Source organism: Phaeoacremonium minimum (genome assembly GCF_000392275.1).
Source record: "Phaeoacremonium minimum UCRPA7 unplaced genomic scaffold PA7_03_scaffold_496, whole genome shotgun sequence".
Lineage (NCBI taxonomy): Eukaryota > Fungi > Ascomycota > Sordariomycetes > Togniniales > Togniniaceae > Phaeoacremonium > Phaeoacremonium minimum.
Window position 1 is genome coordinate 815,969 of NW_006921398.1, and position 19,891 is coordinate 835,859.

The following is a 19,891-nucleotide window of genomic DNA, read 5'->3' on the forward strand; positions in this document are numbered from 1 at the left end:
ATGAAGAGGAAGTTAAGTCTCGGTCAGCACGCAAGAGACCTGGCAGAGAAGGGACTGGACCAGGCTTCAGATGTAATTTCGGACACACAACCAGAAGACAAGTCATTGTCCGAGGAGTACCAACATCGCAACTTGGCTGTTCAGTTGCTTAACGAGCAACTCAACGACCCTGTCAAGTCAAGACATGACTCCGTTCTCGCCACCATTCTACTTCTCTGTCATTATAGAATGGCGGAGTCCGGCATTGCCAAATTTCATACCCAATTTGCGGGCGTGAAGAAGATCTTGGGAATGAGACGGTCTTCGCCATTCCCTCCCTCGAGGGATTCTGCTTGGATGGAGGCACTCTTTACATACTTTGACGCAATCTCAGCGAGCATTAACGACCGGGAGGCGCAGCTCAATACTTCATTCTTTGGAGTAATGCCTGATGCTCAATTACTGCCACCTGGTGCGGAGAATCTAGTCGGCTGCGACCGGGAGCTTTTCAAAACCATCATCAAACTCGGACGGCTCAACTTGTTGTCACAACATCGACCTGTCCAGAACCTTCTCAGCAACCCGCTACCTCGCGGCGTTCCATCTCGGTCACAGTCACCTCTGGGCTCGCCGCTGGGACACTCGTTCAAGTCAGCTCACCAACATCACCTCAGCGCGGACATGTTTGGTGCGCCTCACCGCTTCGATGGCAATGGATTTGGTGCTACAATCGAAGAGGAAGAGGCTATTGCCTCATCGCTATCCTCTGCTGCCTACGATGATCACCGCTCAACATTCTGGCGTGAATGGAAAGATGCTCGTATTTCTCTGCAATCTTGGGAGTTCGAGCCTCAGCGTCTTGTGGCGTCTCTCCCAGGTCCAACACCGCCTAGTAGCGCACAAGTTCGCGACCTTGGCTCTCTATCTGAGGCCTTCCGGTACGCAGCTTTGCTTTACACTGAGCGCCTAGCAAGCCCGAATGTGCCGTCCAGTCATAGCAACTTCCGTAATTTGGTCAGCCAGGTTGTTTACTACGCAACATCTCTAGAGGCAGGATCATCTGCTGAGAAGTTCCTTCTCTGGCCATTGTTTGTTGCGGGCTCTGAATGCGTCAACGAGCTTCAGCAAAACATTGTCCGCTCCAAATGTCGCGAGATCATGGCCCGATCAGGGTACATGAACAACCTAGCAGCCTTGGACGTGCTTGAGCGTCTCTGGGCCGGCGACTGGAAGGAAGAAAGCCCTGGCAACAAGCTCGCCGGGATGATGCGCCGTGGACCGTTCAACTGGGCCAAGTGCATCGGCGGCCCGGGAGTCGAGGTCGAGTGGATCATGTTTTAATCTTAGACATATCCGTCTCTCTTATCTTGGATTATCCACCTCACTTTACCCTATCCAACCAGCACATACAAGACGAACATGATGAGATAAATACAAATATCTGATACGATATGATTGACAGGGGCAGATGTGTGCCACTGTAGTTACACGACGGAACCCACTGGGCACAGGAAGGCTCTGGGGATGCGGCAATGACTTGGCATTGATGTACATTTATGCATACACTTGGGATGTGATTTCTGATTTTTTCTTGAAGACAATTCTTATGGTCTTCTGTTTCTCCTTATTGCGTCGACGGTTGGGCTCATGGTTACTACAACTCATAGAACTGCTAGGTTAGGCAGCTCAGCAACTAGTCACTATTGTCTACTTCAAACTTCCCCGTCCCTCCCGAGAGGGGGACATTGCGCCCACCACTTGTCTGATCTTGCGTGACCTGAGTAACAACATGGATGGCGAAACGAATCTCTTATCTGTCGTCACTCAAGAGGATGGGTCCCTGGCGTTTCTAAACCTCCTGGACCTGATCGACCTTCCTTCTTTAAATTCTCGGTTGCTGACCGCCTCTGGTGGGCGAAGTGGACGAAGTGGGCTGGGGGATCTTCGGTGCCGCTTTCAACCATGGTTATCCGGTTGAAGCCCTTGATGATGGGAATGGGAAATTAGACAGCTCCCTCACCCCCCTTGATGCACCCCCTTGTCCGTGCCTTATATCATAGCGGAACAAGACTTAGACTTCCCTGGGCTCTCTAGGGTCATCGATGTCAGTCAATCTATCTCGAGCAGCCCGTCTCGGACGTGTACTATGTATCTGGGTAAGAATATAGCTCTATCAATCATGTATGCATATGTCTGTGCCTTGACCTACCTAGCTACGCCATGACTTATATAGCATGGCTATAACAATAGTATGCCATCTTAGCGACCGCCGACTCGCTCCTGCGAAAGTGTCCAGCGAGGCTAGCTATACCTAACACGTCTCCATGTACCCAACAAGCAGCTCGGAGAATAATCCAAAAGAACAGAGGACAAACACTCCGAGGGTCGTCCGGGATCTGGGGAGAAGCGACGGAGTGGCGAATCAGGGCTGTCAAGAATCAAATGCGAGTCGCAACGGCTGGCACCCTTCGGTTCCTGTTCGCTACCTGACGCTATCGTATTCGTTGGGGAGGAGGCCCTCCCATCATCCCATCTCCGGGTGGTGTCAAGTTGGGCTGGGGGGTTCGATGCGATGCATGTGATGCGACGCTATCGTCGTTTGCGGGTGGGCTTCTAGAGTCTTTCTTCCTTCCCTTCTCGAACTTCTAGAAGGAAACTGGCCCAGCCCACTCCCGGGACAAGTGGAAAGGGGCGGCGGGGGGCGCTTTTGCACTGGGCTCATTGGAGGGACAGCGCCTCTTACTCTCGCGAGGTGGATGCAAGTGGTGGTGCCTTTTCCTCGCCCAGGCGGCACTACTTCACTGGAGGCAGGCCTGTGGTGTTAGTGCCCTTGCGCTGTACCTTACGAGCACAGATAGGTACCTTCAGAAGCAAGCTTCCTATTGATTCATTCCGCCTTCTCTTGCTGCTGCCACCTGCAGCAGCCTAGGTAGAGCTACCTACCCAAGGAGCTACCTCCTAGAAGCAGCCAGCAGCGGTGCGGTGCATCGCAGTGCAGCGCAGTGCATCGGGGTGGGGAGACAAGCAAAGCAAGCAGCAGCACCAGCACCGAATCAAGCACCTAGTGAGGTTGTAGCAGCCAAGAAAGCCAGCAGCGCAGCTAAGATGGGGGGAAGAGGCAGGGATGCTGCCCACTGTGCAGACCGGCTGGCCGGGGCCCTCTTCGCTCTGTTCTTCCTCCTACTGCACGGCGACTGCATCTCGTCACACTTGGACTAGGCCCTGCTCGAGATAGGCTCGTTCGGCTCTGCTTGCCGCGTCACCGAACGAGATGGAGTCGAAAGGTGGGCACGGTAGGCTCGCTCTCTCTTCTCACCGTGGAGATGTGCCATCGGGCGGGTCGTGGAGTGATCGATCGATAGCGTTATCATTATCATTCAGTCGGACCCTCGAGAGGACCGACGGCCGCCCGACTACTTCATCGCACTAGCCACAGCCGGAGTGTGGCGTACACATTTCAGCACCAGCCTCACTCTGATACGCTCACGTGCAGATAAGAAAAGTAGTGGGATGTGTCTTTCTTATCGGACAAGAAAAAATATCCAGGAGACGGAGATGCATAGTGGAAGTCGTCCTCTTTAGCATCCCGCCGCCTTGTCGACCATAGAAAGGCTCCGGACAGCAATTGAAGACAGCCAGGATGGGTCGAGAACTCCAGAAGAAAAAGCGGCGATCGTCGCGGCAAAAGGTCCAGACACACAATCGGCCAAAGAAGCTGCTGAACCCGCTGGGCAACAACATCATTGCGCAGAACTGGTACGTCCCAAGCCGTCGTGCAGCACATGTCCTCCCCAAGACCGCAAAACGCACAGGTCCCTCCCGCTTCTCCAGATACGAAACTCAATGCTCAGAATCAACATTCTTGCTAACGTGCTCCACCCCCAACCCGCAGGAACAAAGATGAGACCATGACGCAGAACTACCGCCGGCTCGGCCTCGTCGCCAAGCTGGGCAAGGCCACCGGCGGCACGGAGGCGCGCCCGCACGACAAGAAGGGGCCCCGGGTGGCGGACGACCCGCTCGCCATCAAGAACGTGACCAGCAAGAACGGCGGCAGCATCGTCAAGCACGTGGCGGTGGAGCGCGACGCCGCGGGCCGCATCGTCCGCGTCCTGGGCGGCGGCCGGAACCCGCTCAACGACCCGCTCAACGACCTCGACTCGGACGAGGAGGGCGGCGGCGGGGTCGAGGACGACGGCGGGGAGTGGGGCGGCGTGGGCGACGGGGACGGGGACGGGGACGGGGACGAGCCGCCCAAGGTCGTGCACCAGCTGGAGAGGGAAGCCCGGCGGCCGGTCGAGAAGCACATCCGGCACCAGAGCGAGCGGGAGCGGGAGTGGCTGCAGCGGCTGGTCGACAAGCACGGCGACGACACGGCGGCCATGGCGAGGGACCCGAAGCTGAACCCCATGCAGCAGACGAAGGCTGATATCGCGAGGCGGCTGAAGGTCTACCAGGCGGAGTTGAAGAGCGAGCTGAATGCATAGACAGAGGACGTAAAAGCCAAATATCTTGGGCGTTTTTCGGCGTAATAGGGGTCAAGTTAGACGGCATTATCACGAATCTACACCATCCTCCAAAAGTCGGGGACCTTGCACAGCAGTTTGTCATATCCTTGAAATTTATATATATGTATATGGTATCTCATGATGATTACCGTGTGAAACGCCGCCTTTGAACACCCGAATGTGAAGTGCGGGGGGGGGAAAGAAAAAGCCAGATATTTTGTGATCCCTCCTATATCAAACAAGCAAAACACCAGATCGTGAGCCTCGATCCTTCTACCGTATCCGTGCATGAAGTACACAATGATGACGTGCCCCATGCCTCATCTATATCCGACACGCAAGTCACTCAAATCAGTGCTATATCCACTACCACCAATGACAACCTACAGCAGCCTCGCCCTGAGGCTAATGGATGCGTCCGTAGTCAGCAGCGGGAAACTGCGCCGGCCGGTCATCGTCGTAGTCGTCGTGGGCCGCCGGGGGCGCGTACACATGGCTGCTGCTCCCGGACGGGAGCCGGCCGCCGGCGCCCTGGTACGCCGTACTATCGTCAAAAGGATTCTCGTGGGCTGGGCTGCCGCCTCCCACGGGCCGCATGTTGTACGCATCCGGGTCGTGGGGGTCGTGCGGGGCGTTGCTGTACGCGCTGCCGCCACCCCCGTAGGAGCTGCCGGCGCCGCCGTACGGCGTGGCGTTGAACTCGGGCTCGTGGTCGTGGTCGTGCATGCCCACGGGCGCGTAGGCGTCGTCGTCGTGGGGCGCGGTGGAGAAGGCGGCCTTGTCCGGGTCGATGTTCTGGTTCTTGACGCCCATGTGCTCGTAGCCCGGGAGGGTCCCGTTGAAGTCGTAGTAGCGCAGGGTGGCCACGCTGAGGAAGGTGGTGCCGGCGAAGAAGAGTCTGTAGATGATGGGGGGCACAGTCAGCTGCTGAAACGTCTGGAAATTGAGGTACCGCCGCCGGCTTGGGTGTGGGGAACGCACGTTACGAAAACGCCCATGGCAACGATGGCCTTGCTCAGGCTGCAGCCCTTGCCGCACTCGTCCTTGCTGTTGTATGCAGCCTGCGTCGCGAACGCGGACAGCCAGAGGACGGTGAATAGGGCGTCGACTGTCACCATAGCGTGTGGCTCAGCTAGCCTTCGGGTGCGAGGCCACCGGGGAGCCATTATGAGATATATCCATGCTGGTATTGTGAGGAAACACTGGAGAGCCTGCGTCAGCCATCATTGAATCTAGGGCAGTAACCAGAGCTCGAACTGCCACGTACGACTGCAAATGTCCATCCGTTTCTGCCATTGACTTTGGAATCGTCTGCCCGAAAGACGGCAATCTCGAGACACCAGGCCGTGAAGGCGAAGAGAATCTGCAAGATGTGCAGGCCCAGCTTATAGCCGGGGATCTGTTCTGAATCCCATTCGAAATCCACCATCGTGATCGCCCCGTGTGCGTGTGTGTTTGGTGTTGTTGTGTGTTGACGTGCACCGACCGGGGCGTATAGGAGAAGCTCTCAGCTGTGAAACGAGGCTTTTGGTTAGGTAGGTTGCGAAATTCAGCTAGCTAGCTAACTAGCTTGGATAGGAGCTGTCGGTTATGCAACGAGGTAGTAGCCGGCACCGAAGCTGGGAATCGTCGTGAATCGAGAGAATGTAGCAGAGGTCGGCACTGTTGAAATGAACGTCGGAGTCGATGGAAAGAGGTAAAAAGTCAGAGTCAGGAAGTTGATGACATGAGCGAGAGGGACCGGACGCGTGGATGATGTACGCAGCTGGGTTAAAAAGAGTCTTGGGGGAGAGGCTCCATTTTCAGGAGAGCGAGCGAGAGTGCGCAGCCGCCGCCCGCCATCCATCCGCCATCAGCGACAGCAACAGGGCCCAGACAACCCTGAACCGCCCAAGACCCAAGACCCAAGAGCCACAGCACCCAAATGGACTGCGCCACGATCGCAGGCAGCCAACCACGGGCGGTTTCAGCGAAGCGGCTGAACGGTTTAGCGATGCTAAGGGCTGCTAAGGCCCAATACTCTGCGCTAGAGGACAGCCATTGATTCCGGCTCTGGCTGATTTTGCAGAACAGCGGAGTCGATGACCTACGGCTTGCATGTTGCTATTGCTGTTGCCATTGAAGCGATGGGGAAACTTTTGTAGCAGGCTCTGAAGTGATAAGCTGCCGTCTACCTGCATCTACAAATTGAAAGTATGCTGATAGGCCATTTGTCTCTCACAGGGGTACTCCAAACACCGAGACACGCGTACGAGGGACTGATACTCGCACATCACCAAGGTAGAGATACTGGGGGAAAGGAGCTCGAAAGCACCGGGGGCATCAATTGAGCCTTACAATGAACGCCTGATAACTACCGTTATTGTTGTAAGGCGATTGAGACAGTGTGGAACTACCTGGGTAGCTGCCAAAGCAAAGCCTCACTGCCGACGCCGAAGCCGTTGTCTAGCGTAGCGTAGCGTAGCGCAAGGCATCCTCCATTCTGCTGATGCCCTTCAACAAGCCGCATCCATTCCTCTCAATTTGGATTCCGACGCTTGGAGATAACGTATAGCGAGGTCACGCTCATCATCTCAAATCAATGCAAATGCATGGATACCATGTTAGCATCCCTTCTTCACCCTTGGCAAGGAATGTCAGCAGTTCGCAGCAGTGTTGCTCGCTTGATCCCACCTACACACGTGCTACAGTAGAAGGGAGAGCGGCATGTTTTTCGCCGCAGGGCTGGCTGGGTGGATGTCCACGAATCCGGGGAGTGCACCGCCCTCTGAATGCGTAATGCCGGCACCGGGAATTGCGATTGGATTTTACGCAGTCCGGTCCCATTTGGCGGTTGCCGGCGGTTGCCTCACTGTAATGTACATTGTACAGTACGCTACCTCAGTACACACCACAGTGACAGGACGCACCACTGCAGATCATTATTATGGGGCCTCCCGCCCGTTTGCACCAAAAATAGATGGCCGGCCATCCGTCGTCACTCATTCTCCGGTTCGCCTCCCCGATCTTCTTGGTCATTTTGTCCGTCTCTAGCCACCGCAACCCCGGCTACCTCCCGCAGACATCCGGATGCCGTTGCTTCTTTGAAGATGGAAATACACTTCACATTTTCTCAATTCCTATGCTAGATAATACACACCCACATGATGCGGGATGACATATTCATCACGTGACTATGCTTACCATCTAAGCTTCGTCCCGAATCGAACATCCTTAGTAACTCACATACCTGACAAGGTACCATCAATGGCAGAGCGACCGCTAGCCACTGCAGGCTGGTAATGCCTCCTTCGGCTTAACACGGAGAAATCTCAGAATATTGGTTGCGTTCGGGTATTGTTACCAACACTTATTTGTGTTATCTCTATTCGATAATGGTGAACTATGGAGTTTCAAAGGCATGTCAGGAATGCAAGCGCAGAAGGAAGAAAGCACGTCCCTCCAACTTCCAATCTCACTGATCGGCCATGCTAACGGCAAGTCGTGTAGTGTGACGAGACACGCCCGGTAAGCTAGCTACTATCATTCGATATTACCAACGTCAAGTAGTCTTTTTCGTCAGGACTAATCTGTTCTCCATGTGCTAGTCGTGTCTTAGATGCAGCAGAAATGGACGCAAATGCCCTGGGTATCGCCCGGATACAGATCTACTCTTTAGAAATAGTCGCCAGGAACGGCATCAATCATCAGTACGCCAAGCGTCTAAAGAGAATGTCCACATCGAAGGGAAAGCAAAGATAGTTCTCCCGCACAAACTGGGAATTCCGGATTGGCCGGAAATAGAGAGCTTGGCTTTTCGAACTTTCATTTCCGACTATTGCATCTCTTCATCGAACCGCACAGTATCACGCGGATATCTCAACGGTCTCGCATCTCTAATCGATGAAGCTGGACCTGCGTCATGTCTCGCCAAGTCGTCCAAGATCATTTCCCTGGCAAACCTTGGGAAGAAAACGTCCAGTGCTATGCTTTTGGATAAAGCTGAGACCTTGTACTTTGACTTGCTTCCCGCTTTTCGTCGAACTATATCCAACGAGGGCAAGACTACGACTGTCCATTCACTCATAACTGCTGTACTGTTAGGGCTCTATGAGGTCAATATAGCATGTGAACTCATGAAGACAGTACGTTAGCTGACATTGATAGATCATTACGACGACTAGTACCGACCTGGGCTCGCACACAGCTCATGCCCGAGGTGTATCGGCCATTCTCACGAACAAGTTTTCGCTATTTGACCTTGTGTCTGGGGTCCAACTCTCTCAGCTTCCCAACCCCCTCATCCATAAGGACTTAGACTTAGACGACGGGGATATTGGATGCCTGGCAACAGCTACTGTTCAGACAGCAGACATATTCAGTATTCTTTGTATGCCGTTGATCAACTCCACATGGGCAACACTTGATCCAATCTTTGTCAAGACAATATCACTAAAACGAAAAGCGGAGAAGCTGCTGGACGATGAAAGGGATACAACCACACCTGAAGATCTCCAGCTTCTCAAACAGGAGGCTGAACTAGTGAGGGAAGATTATCAGAGGTGTGTACTGAACCTCGCAAAGGAATGGACACCAGTGTTGGTTGGTCATATACCTGGCAATCAAAATGATATGAGGTAAGCTCATCGATGGCAGCCTCACTTCAAAGGCGGCTTGAGCGATGCTGTCATCCTGGCTCTTAAAAGCTTCGAGTGTATCTTGACTAAGGCCAAACACTCTCTTCTCCATCTCTGTAATATAAATTAACATTGAGACACAGGAGACCTGAAGCAGGCTACTGGCCAGGACCCGTCTTAAGCTATTATGATCGTGAGAAATACCATGACCTGGCATTTGATCTCTGCCATGGGTACTAACGGCCTACAGATTACGTTGCGTGCATCATCAACTCTTACGCCAAATCTCAACTTTTGGTGTTGAACGTCATAGCTCGTTGTCAGGGGTTCACCCAAGATACCGAAATCGACCCTCTGATTTGGGAAGAAGCCCAGAAGCTCGCGCTGAAAATGGTAGCGTCTATCCCTTATTTTCTCTCCGAAAACGTGCAGGTATTCGCGGACCAGAGCCTGGCTTCGGGGGCGACGTCTTCTCAGGCGATCACCCCTGGCCCATCTGTGGGCGGCCTGCTCATAATGCACACTCTTTATATGGTATCGAAATTGTCCGTGCTTGATCCCATGCTGAAGACCTACCTGAAAGACTGTCTGGCATGGATTGGACGGAACATGGGGATCGGTCAAGCTACTATGCTAGCGGAGGTAAGTTTAAGATACATGTCTTCGGTTGAAATGGTGCGCTAAACGAATTGACAGGACACGTCTATGAATCGGTCTGACTATATCACACAAGCGCATGTTTTGGTCTGGGCAGGCATGCTTCTCTGATGAGTCGGTGGCTTCTTGTCCGCGACAGCTTTTCAGAGAAGACGAACCCATACTACAGAGCATTGAACGGCGTGCACGATAACAATCTGTAAATATATATATCTGGCTCTACTGGGCAACCGGATAATCTTTCACCTTGGAACTCAGAAGGGCCAGTACATTTTGCTCACGATCTTAGCCTTCTATCACTCCCAGTCAAACAGGCAATAACCGCAATTCCATTGCGGAGGTCTAAGTCACAACCATCTGGACCAATCTTAAGAGGTCCTAGCCTTTACGCGTAGCAGATTTTCTGCGTTTTTGAAAGCAAACTTCTCTAAATATTCGCCTACAATCAAGCCGCTTTTCTCGATTTCTTCCACAAACGCCAGCCCCGTCTCGTTGGTAGAGAACGGATAATCGACACTGTACAAGACATGGTCGATCGAAGTCGTCTGCAACAAGCAGGCCAGGGGAGGGAGCGTAAACATGCCGCTGGTCGTGACCCAGATATTTTCTCTCCACACCTCTCGCAGGCCGCGCTCTCGCTTTGCCCACCTCTGCGAGCCCGAGATGACGCGATCGAGTTGAAACGGCAATAGTTCGCCCATGTGGCCAATGATAATCTTCAGTCTTGGGAAGCGATCAAAGAGGCCACTGGCGAACAATCTGAGGATGTGCAGGCCCGTCTCCGAGTGCCACGCCCACCCAAAAGCGCTCAAGGTGAGTGCAACAGAGTCGTCATAGTTGCCCTTGTAGTAATCCACCATGTTCTCGGGTGGGAAGCAGGGGTGGATGTAGATTGGAACATCCAGCTCCTGCGCGGTTTCAAAGACCGGCCAGAAGCGCTCGTCATCGTAGAAGTGTCCTCGAGCATGGTTTTCCACCAACGCACCCACGAAGCCAAGTTCTTGGACACAGCGTTTTAGTTCCCGTGCTGCTGCCGCCGGCTCGCTCAAGGCGAGCATTGCAAAGCCGGCTAGTCGAGTTGGGTTCTTGGAAACAGCGGCTGCCAGGTCATCGTTGGCCGCTGTACAGACGGATGGTGACGCTTCGCCGGGACCGTGGGAGACGACTTGGAGCGTAACATGCCCCCGGTCGAGATCCTGGATTCGCTCATCGCCAAGAGAGTTCAACTTGGAAAGGATAAACGGAGGGAAATTGTTATATAAGGCTCCAAGGCTCTTGCTGGATTCAAGGACCTTTGGTGAGGAGAAGTGCTCCTCGAGAGTGATTAGGGGCAGCATGATGGAAGGGCAGCGAATCAGCGTGGATGGATTATGGAGATGACGGTAGTGGTGAAATGAACAGAAGGCAGTTAATAGACAAGAGACCGAGTACAGCCAGGCTGACTACTCTCAAGATAATCCTTCCTTTTAATTATTGTATTGTGGGAGTCTCGGTTACAAGCTATCGTTGCGTGTAAGTCACGGGTGGATACATCTGGTGGATGTTGAATGCCGTTTTCGGTTCGCTTTGCGCCTCGGGATGTCCCTCTAAGCCAGACGTAGTTAGCTTTGCGCCTCCAGGCCGCCGCAACTCCCTTGCTACCTGCAATATCACAGCGGCTTCAACAACTTCCTGCAATGACTTCTTCCGCTTGAAGATAGTTAGCTTTGCGCCTGCGATATCTATCTTGTAATTAAGGTATAAACGTGTCCCTCATTACGTGTCGTGTTGACTCCTAATATTAGATGTAGTTAGTATCGCGCTTGTGATACACTCCACCTTTTTGCAACTACATAAGATCTTTGACGGTCTGTTCCCGTGGCTTTCAAAGCTAGAATATGGTTAGCTTTGCGCCTCCGTTATATGTCTTGCTCTTCCTCTTTGCAACACCACAATGTCTCCCGGTGTTGTAGACAATACCCATTCCGTGGCAGCTCGTCCTATATAAAGGCCACCCGTACGAGTCTTACTCTATTGAACCTTCATCATGGACATTACAATCTTAAACCTAGCAAAGAAACATAGCTCCTAGCATATACAGTTGAGAAAGACAATCATGTCGGCCAAAGTCGTTCAATCCTCCAAACATGTTTGGCGGAATGTCCTGCCGGCAGCGGCACCTGGATGTTCTCAGGGCACTCCCTATTCTTTTTGGGTGAAGGGAGGCCTTCCTACCAAGCTCGCCGTCATTTTTTCTGGCGGTGGTGCATGCTGGACGGGTGAGAATGCGGCATTGTATGGAAGACCTTTCTACCGGCCCTTTGCTGGTCTTGAGGGGGATCCAAGTAATTTGGGCGGCGTCTTCGACCTTGGAAACCCGGAAAATCCACTGGCTGAATACACCATGATCTACCTTACCACCGCCAACGGAGATGTCTATCTTGGTGATTCAGTCATCGAATATGACGTACCTGAAATGAACGGGAAGCCTGCAGGCAAGATCAGGATCTTGCACAAGGGCTACGACAACGCGATGTCTGCCTTAGATTGGGTGTTCAAGACCTATCCGAGCCCTGCCACCGTCGCCGTGATGGGCTGGAGTGCAGGAGCGATCGGATCGCCCCTTTACACTCACATCATCGCTCAAAACTACCCGAAGGCGTCTATCGCCCATCTCGCCGATGGCGGAGGCGGCTGTCGCATGGGTGACAAGCTTGCGCTGCCCTTCAAATCCTGGGGGACAGCGAACGTTCTCAAGAGGGTCAAGGGCTTCGAAGACCTGAGCACGGACGGCTTGTCCTTTGAGGATCTCTACATTCGAGCGGCCGAGCTCCATCCTGAGATCACCTTTCACCAGTACAACGAGCGGCACGATGGGATCCAGGCCTTCTTCATCCAGCTCACGGGTGTGCGCGTCCCCGACGTCGCGGGAAATATAGACGCCGGGCACGCCTACATCCGCGCGAAGATTCCCAACTTCCGCACCTACATCAGCTGGGGGCATGATGAAGGCATTATCGGCGGCTACTATGACGCTGTGCTTTCAAAGAATGCGCTGGACAACCGTGGACGTCCTCATGTGCTGGACAGGCTCTACACTCGTCAGACCAACGGTGTGCGATTCCTCGACTGGTTTGCCGCGGCCATTGAGGGTAAGCCGGTGGAGGATGTGGCCTGTGTGGACAGTGAGACCCCTGAGCACCATTGGACGCGCCCGAAGTTTCCCTCCTAGAACGCTCGCGAGGATGACTTGTTCGCAGGAGACATATTGACGATGTTATCGAATCTAGTAGAATAAACTTAGCGGTAGATTAACTGAGGATATAATTAGAATTATTGAAATCAAACAGGCTGTTGCTGCGAGGTTCGCAAAAGATTATATAAGCGAAAGAATCCGGTCATGGACGACTGCATTCTTACTAGTTCCCGCAATGCTGAGTCGGCCTTCGGACAAATTGCAAACCACCACATCTACCCGACTCCAGGTGGGTGTGTCATGCCATGATATGATTGATACCTGCCAATGAGCAGTCCATGAAAAGAAGACTCTAGACCGAAGAAAGCACGTATAAAATCAATCCAAATCCTTCAGAGCTCTACAAAGCACCAAATCTTTAATTTTCTGGGGTTAAAACGTTGTAAAGGAAGAAGCGGCCTGGCAATTATACCTAAAGCTCGCTCCAGCACGCTAGCCTATCAGGACGCCCGTATTTGTCAACTTACACCAGACAAACATATCGTGGCACTTCAACCACATATGACAACTCTCACTGGGCATCACCCTACTGGCCTATAATGTCGCGTTTCTTTCCACATACCGCTTATGCGGAGGAGCAACCCCTCTATCACACCATCCTGACCGTCCACGTGCTCACGCGCGCCGTCACAGCCGGCTCCATCGTCGGCGCAGGCGTCTTCGGCGCGAAGGACATCTACCAAAGGCTCAGGAGCCGGCCGCCCCCGGTCCTGCCCCGGTCACAGCTGCTCCTTCGCAGCGCGGGCGTTGGCAGCACCGTCGCGGTGGGCTTGCTGAGCATTGCTCTCGTCGGACGGATGTGGGGTCGCGAGGAGATCGAGTGGCGCGACCGCGCGTGGCGATTGCTGGAGAACAAGGGCCAGCTGGAGACGGACGACTGGACATACGGCGGCGCGCTGGTGGGCCTGGGGAGCGCGGCGCTGGCGAAGGGCGGGCTGGCGGCCCTGGGGTGGAAGGGGGTGGTCGGTGCCGCGGGGACAGGGACGGTCGCTGGCACTGTGGGCTACATGGTGTGGAGATATGGTGTCCATAAGGGCAAGTTCTCAAGCTGAGAAGTCGCCAATATGAGAGGTTGTCGTTTCTGGCTTGGACGGGGTTCATTCAGGCGTTGCTTGGAGGGCGTTCTAAAAAGGCATCTGTATGGGGCTACAATGGCCTTGATATCCCTTCCCGAATTCGTTCATCTGTATTACTAGGTTCTGTTCAAGAGCGCGAGCCTCTTCATGAGGCTTTCGATCCACTCAGATGGCACTCTCAAAGTAATGAAAATGCTTTAATTCTAAATGACATGCAGTTCAGTACATCTCAGTCATGCATTTCGTACTCCCAATACTTGCTCACCCAGGCTCTACGTTTATGATATTAACACATACTCAAAGACACTAACATTACTTTTAGCTACATCATTATCTAAGTATCATAGCCTAGATACATGGGCCATGTGGCCGAAGTCATATCTATTTAGTGCAGCTGACGGTCTTGTTGGTCGGCTGCGCCAGACCCAGACAGTTGGCGATCTTGTAGAAGACGTCAATGTTGGAGTATGTGCCGCTGAAGGTCTCCTCACATGGGCCCAGCGCATACACGGGCACATCGGTCAGCGAGTGGACTCCCTGGCTCTCGAATGTGGGGAGCGTGCCGTTGACGATGAAACCGTCCGGATTGTCCTTGGGGTTAACGAAGTAGTCGTTGCTAGCGAAGCCGGTGATGTTGGTCGCCGGCACGCGAGAGCCGTCCTTATCGACCGCATAGTTCTCCCGATGATCGGGGTTGGCGCCGAGCCCGGCAGCGATGACATAGCGCGGGTCCCAGTTGACCGGGAAGGTGGGGCCGGTGCCGTATGAGACGCCGGGGACCTCGACGGTGTACTGGGACAAGCCAGAGTTCTGGTAGACACCAATAGCGTTACGCTTGGCTCTGTCGTCGCTCTGTGCAGCCATGTACTTGGTATCGGAGGATCCGAACACGTCAAAGCCGTGGCCGTGATCAGCAGAGACAACAATGAGAGTGTCCTCGTAAATACCAAGCTCCTTAAGCTTGGCGATAGTAGCAGAGACAGTGTCATCGAGCTCGAGAAGATCACCTAGGGCGCGATCATAGTCAAGTACGTGCATCTGCTTGTCGATAGAAGCGGCTTCTGACATAAGGAAGAAACCCTTGCTACCTCCACGGGTGTGCAGAACGTCAATTGCTTTGAGAGTCATTTCCTTCAGGCCTGGCAGGTCGAGGGCTGGGGACTTGGCACCGGACGGGTCATTGGTAGACTTGTTCAGGTTGTCCGTGTATACATTGCGGTCCAGCCAGACAGGCAAGTTGGACTTGCAGAAGATACCCAGAGCTCTGTCTTTGTTTGGGCTAGCGAGGAGAGATGTCTTGTTCAAGCTGACGGTGTAGCCCTTGTTGGCGAACTCGGCGTAGTAGTCCTTGCCGAGATATGAGGCGGATCCAGGCAGGAACTGTTCAGCACCACCCCCAAAGTACGCATCGGGACCGCCGTGGTTAGTCCAGGAGTAGTTGGACAGGCCGTTCAGCGCCTGATCGATAAGGGGACCATATGCGTAACGGGAACGGGTATGGGAGGTCAGAGCAATAGGGGTAGCGTCCGCAATAAAGGCAGTGGAGACAGCGCCCCAAGCAGAGCCCTAGATGCCAATTAGTTTGGACAGAACCGCAATCTTCCAATATTTTCTTACCCAGATTCGCTTGAGTAACTCCACAACAGTCTCGACCTTCGGGTCATCAAACAGGTCAGGGGACGAGTCCGCATAGACACCCATTGCGTTCACGGTGCTCTTATGACCAGAGTACAAGGCGGAGGCAGAGTTGGCGCTGTCCGTGATGATGGAATCAATTGAAGAGGTCTATAGTGATTAGCTAACGGCATAGATTGTCAGGGAAAGCAGACCACTAACCATCTGGTGCCCAACAACAGGGAATTTGTCGAGTGCAAGCAGGCTCTCATACTTTCCATTGACAGACTTGTGTCCAAGGACACGAGCTGCAGTGATCATGTTCGTAGTCATGCCATCACCTACAGCAAATTAGTCAAGGATTATTGTGGCAGCTACAGAAATTCCCTTACCAATGAAGAAGATGACATTCTTAGCCCTCTTAGCAGAGGCGATGGGTCGCACAACCCAATTGGCAACAGTCTGCTTGCCATCGTAGTAGTTGAGAGTAACGGTGTAGTCACCAGGCTCGTACAGAGCAACGCGACGATACGCCTTGGAAGCAACATTGACAATGGTAGCATTCTTCGCATCTTGCGCGAAAAGATCCTCGTACCAGGAGAACTTCCACTTCTCCAATTCCGGCTCCTCGTGGTCAAAGAACTCGGCAATGCTCTTGGCTGGCTCATCGCCTTTCGCGATTGTCACAGTGAAAGCCTCGTCTGGCTTGCCGTCATTGAAGGCCTCTGATCCATTCACTGGGGCATGCACCTCGAAACGAATGTCGAACTGCTGGCCAGGCAAGAAGTCCTGCTGGTCCGGGGGAAGGATGCAGCCAAGAGTCGGGCAAGTTCCAAGCCTCTGGAAATACTGCGCGGAGGCAGCCGAGAGGAGGACCGCAAGAGTGGCGGCAAGATTCAATTTCGCAACCATTCTGCCGTATATTGTCCGCTCGAGCTTGAGGCCAGGCAATTGAGGATACTCTGAGCTGGAGACTGGAAGAAACAAACTTCCGCAAGCAATTGAGAGCTCCGTGCAGAGACCGGGGGTCTTATATGGATGTCGCAAGGCACGGAAAGTACCTACCTGCCTACCTATGACCTAAGAAGGTGGTTTGCGCCGGCGATCTTGGCCAGGACTACCTGTGTTCCTGTCGCGTTATCGCATCTCGCAACCAGGATCACAGCTTCATGCACCTCGGCGCGGAGCTTCGGTGTGCAGCAGATGAGCTCCCCATTGGCTGCCAAGCTGACGGCCGATCCGACGATATGGGAGGAACCAACCCGAGGGCCTGGGCTACTCGTCCTGCATCGTGGATGTAACTTCAGGAATCATGGACGGTATCTTGAGCACGTGTGCCCAGGCTCTCGTCTTTCTCTTAGGACCGGCGGGTAGCCCGCGGGCCAGAAGCGAAGACGAAGCTCATCGGCAGCTCGATGGCGTTCACGCCGTGGGCTGGGCATACAGCATCCAGTCGGGGGCCTTCTCAGCAGCAGGTGAAGAGATGTTTTGCGTCATTCAACCGGCCCAGCTGCCTCGTCCGTAGCCCGCTTGGCGCTGTGCGAACAGAGTGTATGTGCCTGACTTACCCTTGCTGCATCTCTGTGGCTTCGAGAAGGACTCGAGGGAGTCTGGTGATTTCATCTGATAGTCTTGGTGCCAAGACTTTATATATGTAGCCAAGACCGGGAATGGCTGAGGTCTTCATCAACGTGGTTCAGGGTGAAGCTGTGATTGGTGCTGCGCGAAGGAGGGGAAACGTGGGCAAGAAATAACGCTGTGCGTGTTAGTCCGCGTGTTAGTGAAAGGTACTAACAGGGTGCCCCAGCTGGTCACCACAGCTCGCACCTTCGAATCGTTTTAAGTCTGATAACCTCTTGCCATCCTGATATCTTGTCTGTCTTATCAGTCTTGAGAGCTGGTCTCCAGTCAGGGAGTGATCGCTTTCTCGCAGTTCTCGCCAGGAGAAAGAATTTTCGCTAAGGTACTGAGCCCTGAGACGGGATGAGCGAATTCACTTTATATTTCTGTTCCTTCTAGGTATCTTAGGATCGTCTTTTAGGAATTGTCGAATCCAATGGGCCGTGTCTAAAACATATGGAAGGTGCCAACACGACAGCATCTTTGAGTCGCGTAGATTACCTATCCCGTCACCGAACTCTAGTTGTCTCATTTCTTGCAGAGCCACGTGGGACACTAGCTCTTTCAGCATTCCAGGCCGGGCGGTACTTTTGCGTCAGTTATTCCATGAAGTAATATGCATCCTCAGGCTTTCGTGTCTATAGAGTTCAATGCCTCGCTCGACTAAGCGTGTGACACCATTACTTTGCGGCACGAAAGGCTTTGCAACAGCCTTGCGTGAGTCTTCAATCAGACACGCCAATGACTAGCGTATGTTCGGCAAGGTGAGCATATACCTCGACTGTAAACTCGAAAGAGATCTAGGTTCGTCAGTCGTTCAAAATGTTTGTCGTTGTACTTGTGCCTCTCCACCAGGGCTATTAATATTGGTCTGACACGGGTATCATGTCCTCCTCAACGAGGAATATTACCTTTACAAGAGCTAATAACTCTATAGTAGTAAATATAATCTTCGGAGCTTCAATGAGTGAGAGATGAACGGTTATTACCCTAGCGGAGGAGTCGCATTATCAACAATTAAGACTGAAGTAATTCAATCTCTCGGGGTGCATCGATGACTCAAATTTATATGTAACGTATGAGGACCTTGATGGTAAAATTAAGCACCCTGATGGCATGTCCACTCATCTCTTCCCATAAATAGGAGAAGATTTGTTCAAGTGAAGAACGATAGCTCTCAAGTTACCAATGAATTATCTTCCCGATGACACCTTGAGATGGCCACAACTCTCGTTTGCATATCACTCTGAGTCTAGCCAATGAGCCAAAACTGTTATCTGGGTGCAAGTATCGCTATCCAGATAATTAGCGACTGTGAACTCTTTCGCTTCCTCACTCGTACGCGGTAGTTTTTAAGAACAACCAAGGTCACTTGTATCATATCTCCTAAGTAAGACATGACTTATCGCAAATGGCCGACATTCCTGCGCATCTCAGCCTTGAAAAGACTTACATACTCCTTAAACACTCGCTATGACTTATTTGTAGTGACTTTGATCGGAAATGACAGAATACTACTCATTCAGACTTGAAAAGCAATGTGGTCGCTAATGATGTGTCATGCAGACAAACGAATAACAGAACACCGACACCGTGGCCGTTCAAACGTCATCAGACATTATTTGCTGTCTGCAGCCTCTGGTTTTCGGCCGTATACGACAGTTCTGAAGTTGATTTGATCAGTGTGCACGCTCGTAACAAAGATATCAAACATTATCTCGACTCACGTTGTGATCCACCAACATTGACTCTTTTTCTTCAATTCTGCCCTGAATTTCGCTGTGAAGACGAGCACCTCCTCGGGAGTCCACCCAAGAAACGTTGTAAAAAGGTACATTCCAAAGCCCTCGAGACTTTGATCTAACATGGCATATAAGAAGAGTCCTGCCTGTTGTAACTTCGGATCCTTGGGCCATGAATGACATGGTGCTTTGAACTTGACCTCAGTTACATCGACAAAGCCTGCCCTCTCCATTGTCTCTTTCATAGTATGTCCGCAGGATATGGCGAATGACTTGCCCATTTTTTCTCCGCACTCATAGTATAACCTACCCCATTCATGAGATACGTGATCATCTGGAACAGTCACATGGTCTGATTGGATTTTCACATCCATTTCGCAGTCCTGAAGCCAACCGCCGGGTTTCAGGTGTTTGTACGCCTTGCTGTACAAGGCATCCCAATCAGGAATGCTACCTATCCGAGACCTGGGCGTCAGCGTCCATTTTTCAACCGACCTGAGCGTGTGGCAATTGGCGTATTACTTACCATACAGTGCACGCATATGGACAAAGTCAAAATGATCTTCTGGCCATGTCCAATCGAGAAGGCAGTCGTCAATCTGGAAATGAACATTAGGTGGCACCCACGGTGGCTGAATAGGACTCAGGTCCGTCCCTATCACATCTGCGCTAGGAAACATGTCCCCAAAATCGCTAGCATTTTTGTTTCAGCTTCCCGCGTCGCGACAAATGGTGGCTTGGATGGTTTGTCTGGTACTCACATTGCCCAAATTCCGGTACCAGTTCCAACGTCAAGGACTCGCTGTGGGTCATCACCAATGGGAGCAAGAAAAAGCTTGTCACC

At 52.6% G+C, this 19,891-nt stretch overlaps 7 protein-coding genes across 7 annotated transcripts; 4 read left to right on the forward strand and 3 right to left on the reverse strand.

Annotated features, from left to right (window-relative positions):
• On the forward strand, window positions 1-1,320 carry UCRPA7_6931 (putative fungal transcriptional regulatory protein; the record flags this gene model as incomplete). The annotated part of the gene is made up of 1 exon (XM_007919466.1): window positions 1-1,320. The coding sequence occupies one exon, from the start codon at window positions 1-3 to the stop codon at window positions 1,318-1,320; it is 1,320 nt and encodes a 439-aa protein (XP_007917657.1).
• Window positions 1,321-3,619: 2,299 nt separating this feature from the next.
• UCRPA7_6932 (putative nop16-like protein) lies at window positions 3,620-4,466 on the forward strand (the record flags this gene model as incomplete). The annotated part of the gene is made up of 2 exons (XM_007919467.1): window positions 3,620-3,735; window positions 3,872-4,466. 2 exons carry the CDS (start codon window positions 3,620-3,622, stop codon window positions 4,464-4,466), a joined length of 711 nt encoding a protein of 236 aa, XP_007917658.1.
• Window positions 4,467-4,892: 426 nt separating this feature from the next.
• Window positions 4,893-5,916, reverse strand: UCRPA7_6933 (putative chaperone-binding protein; the record flags this gene model as incomplete). The annotated part of the gene is made up of 3 exons (XM_007919468.1): window positions 4,893-5,385; window positions 5,469-5,689; window positions 5,755-5,916. The coding sequence occupies 3 exons, from the start codon at window positions 5,914-5,916 to the stop codon at window positions 4,893-4,895; spliced, it is 876 nt and encodes a 291-aa protein (XP_007917659.1).
• A 4,212-nt stretch (window positions 5,917-10,128) lies between these two features.
• Window positions 10,129-11,097, reverse strand: UCRPA7_6934 (putative 2-amino-3-carboxymuconate-6-semialdehyde decarboxylase protein; the record flags this gene model as incomplete). The annotated part of the gene is made up of 1 exon (XM_007919469.1): window positions 10,129-11,097. One exon carries the CDS (start codon window positions 11,095-11,097, stop codon window positions 10,129-10,131), a length of 969 nt encoding a protein of 322 aa, XP_007917660.1.
• A 1,118-nt stretch (window positions 11,098-12,215) lies between these two features.
• Window positions 12,216-12,971, forward strand: UCRPA7_6935 (putative esterase protein; the record flags this gene model as incomplete). The annotated part of the gene is made up of 1 exon (XM_007919470.1): window positions 12,216-12,971. The coding sequence occupies one exon, from the start codon at window positions 12,216-12,218 to the stop codon at window positions 12,969-12,971; it is 756 nt and encodes a 251-aa protein (XP_007917661.1).
• Window positions 12,972-13,534: 563 nt separating this feature from the next.
• Window positions 13,535-14,047, forward strand: UCRPA7_6936 (hypothetical protein; the record flags this gene model as incomplete). The annotated part of the gene is made up of 1 exon (XM_007919471.1): window positions 13,535-14,047. One exon carries the CDS (start codon window positions 13,535-13,537, stop codon window positions 14,045-14,047), a length of 513 nt encoding a protein of 170 aa, XP_007917662.1.
• Window positions 14,048-14,452: 405 nt separating this feature from the next.
• On the reverse strand, window positions 14,453-16,597 carry UCRPA7_6937 (putative alkaline phosphatase protein; the record flags this gene model as incomplete). Its single annotated transcript, XM_007919472.1, has 4 exons — window positions 14,453-15,637; window positions 15,689-15,856; window positions 15,908-16,026; window positions 16,078-16,597. The coding sequence occupies 4 exons, from the start codon at window positions 16,595-16,597 to the stop codon at window positions 14,453-14,455; spliced, it is 1,992 nt and encodes a 663-aa protein (XP_007917663.1).
• Window positions 16,598-19,891: the final 3,294 nt, after the last annotated feature.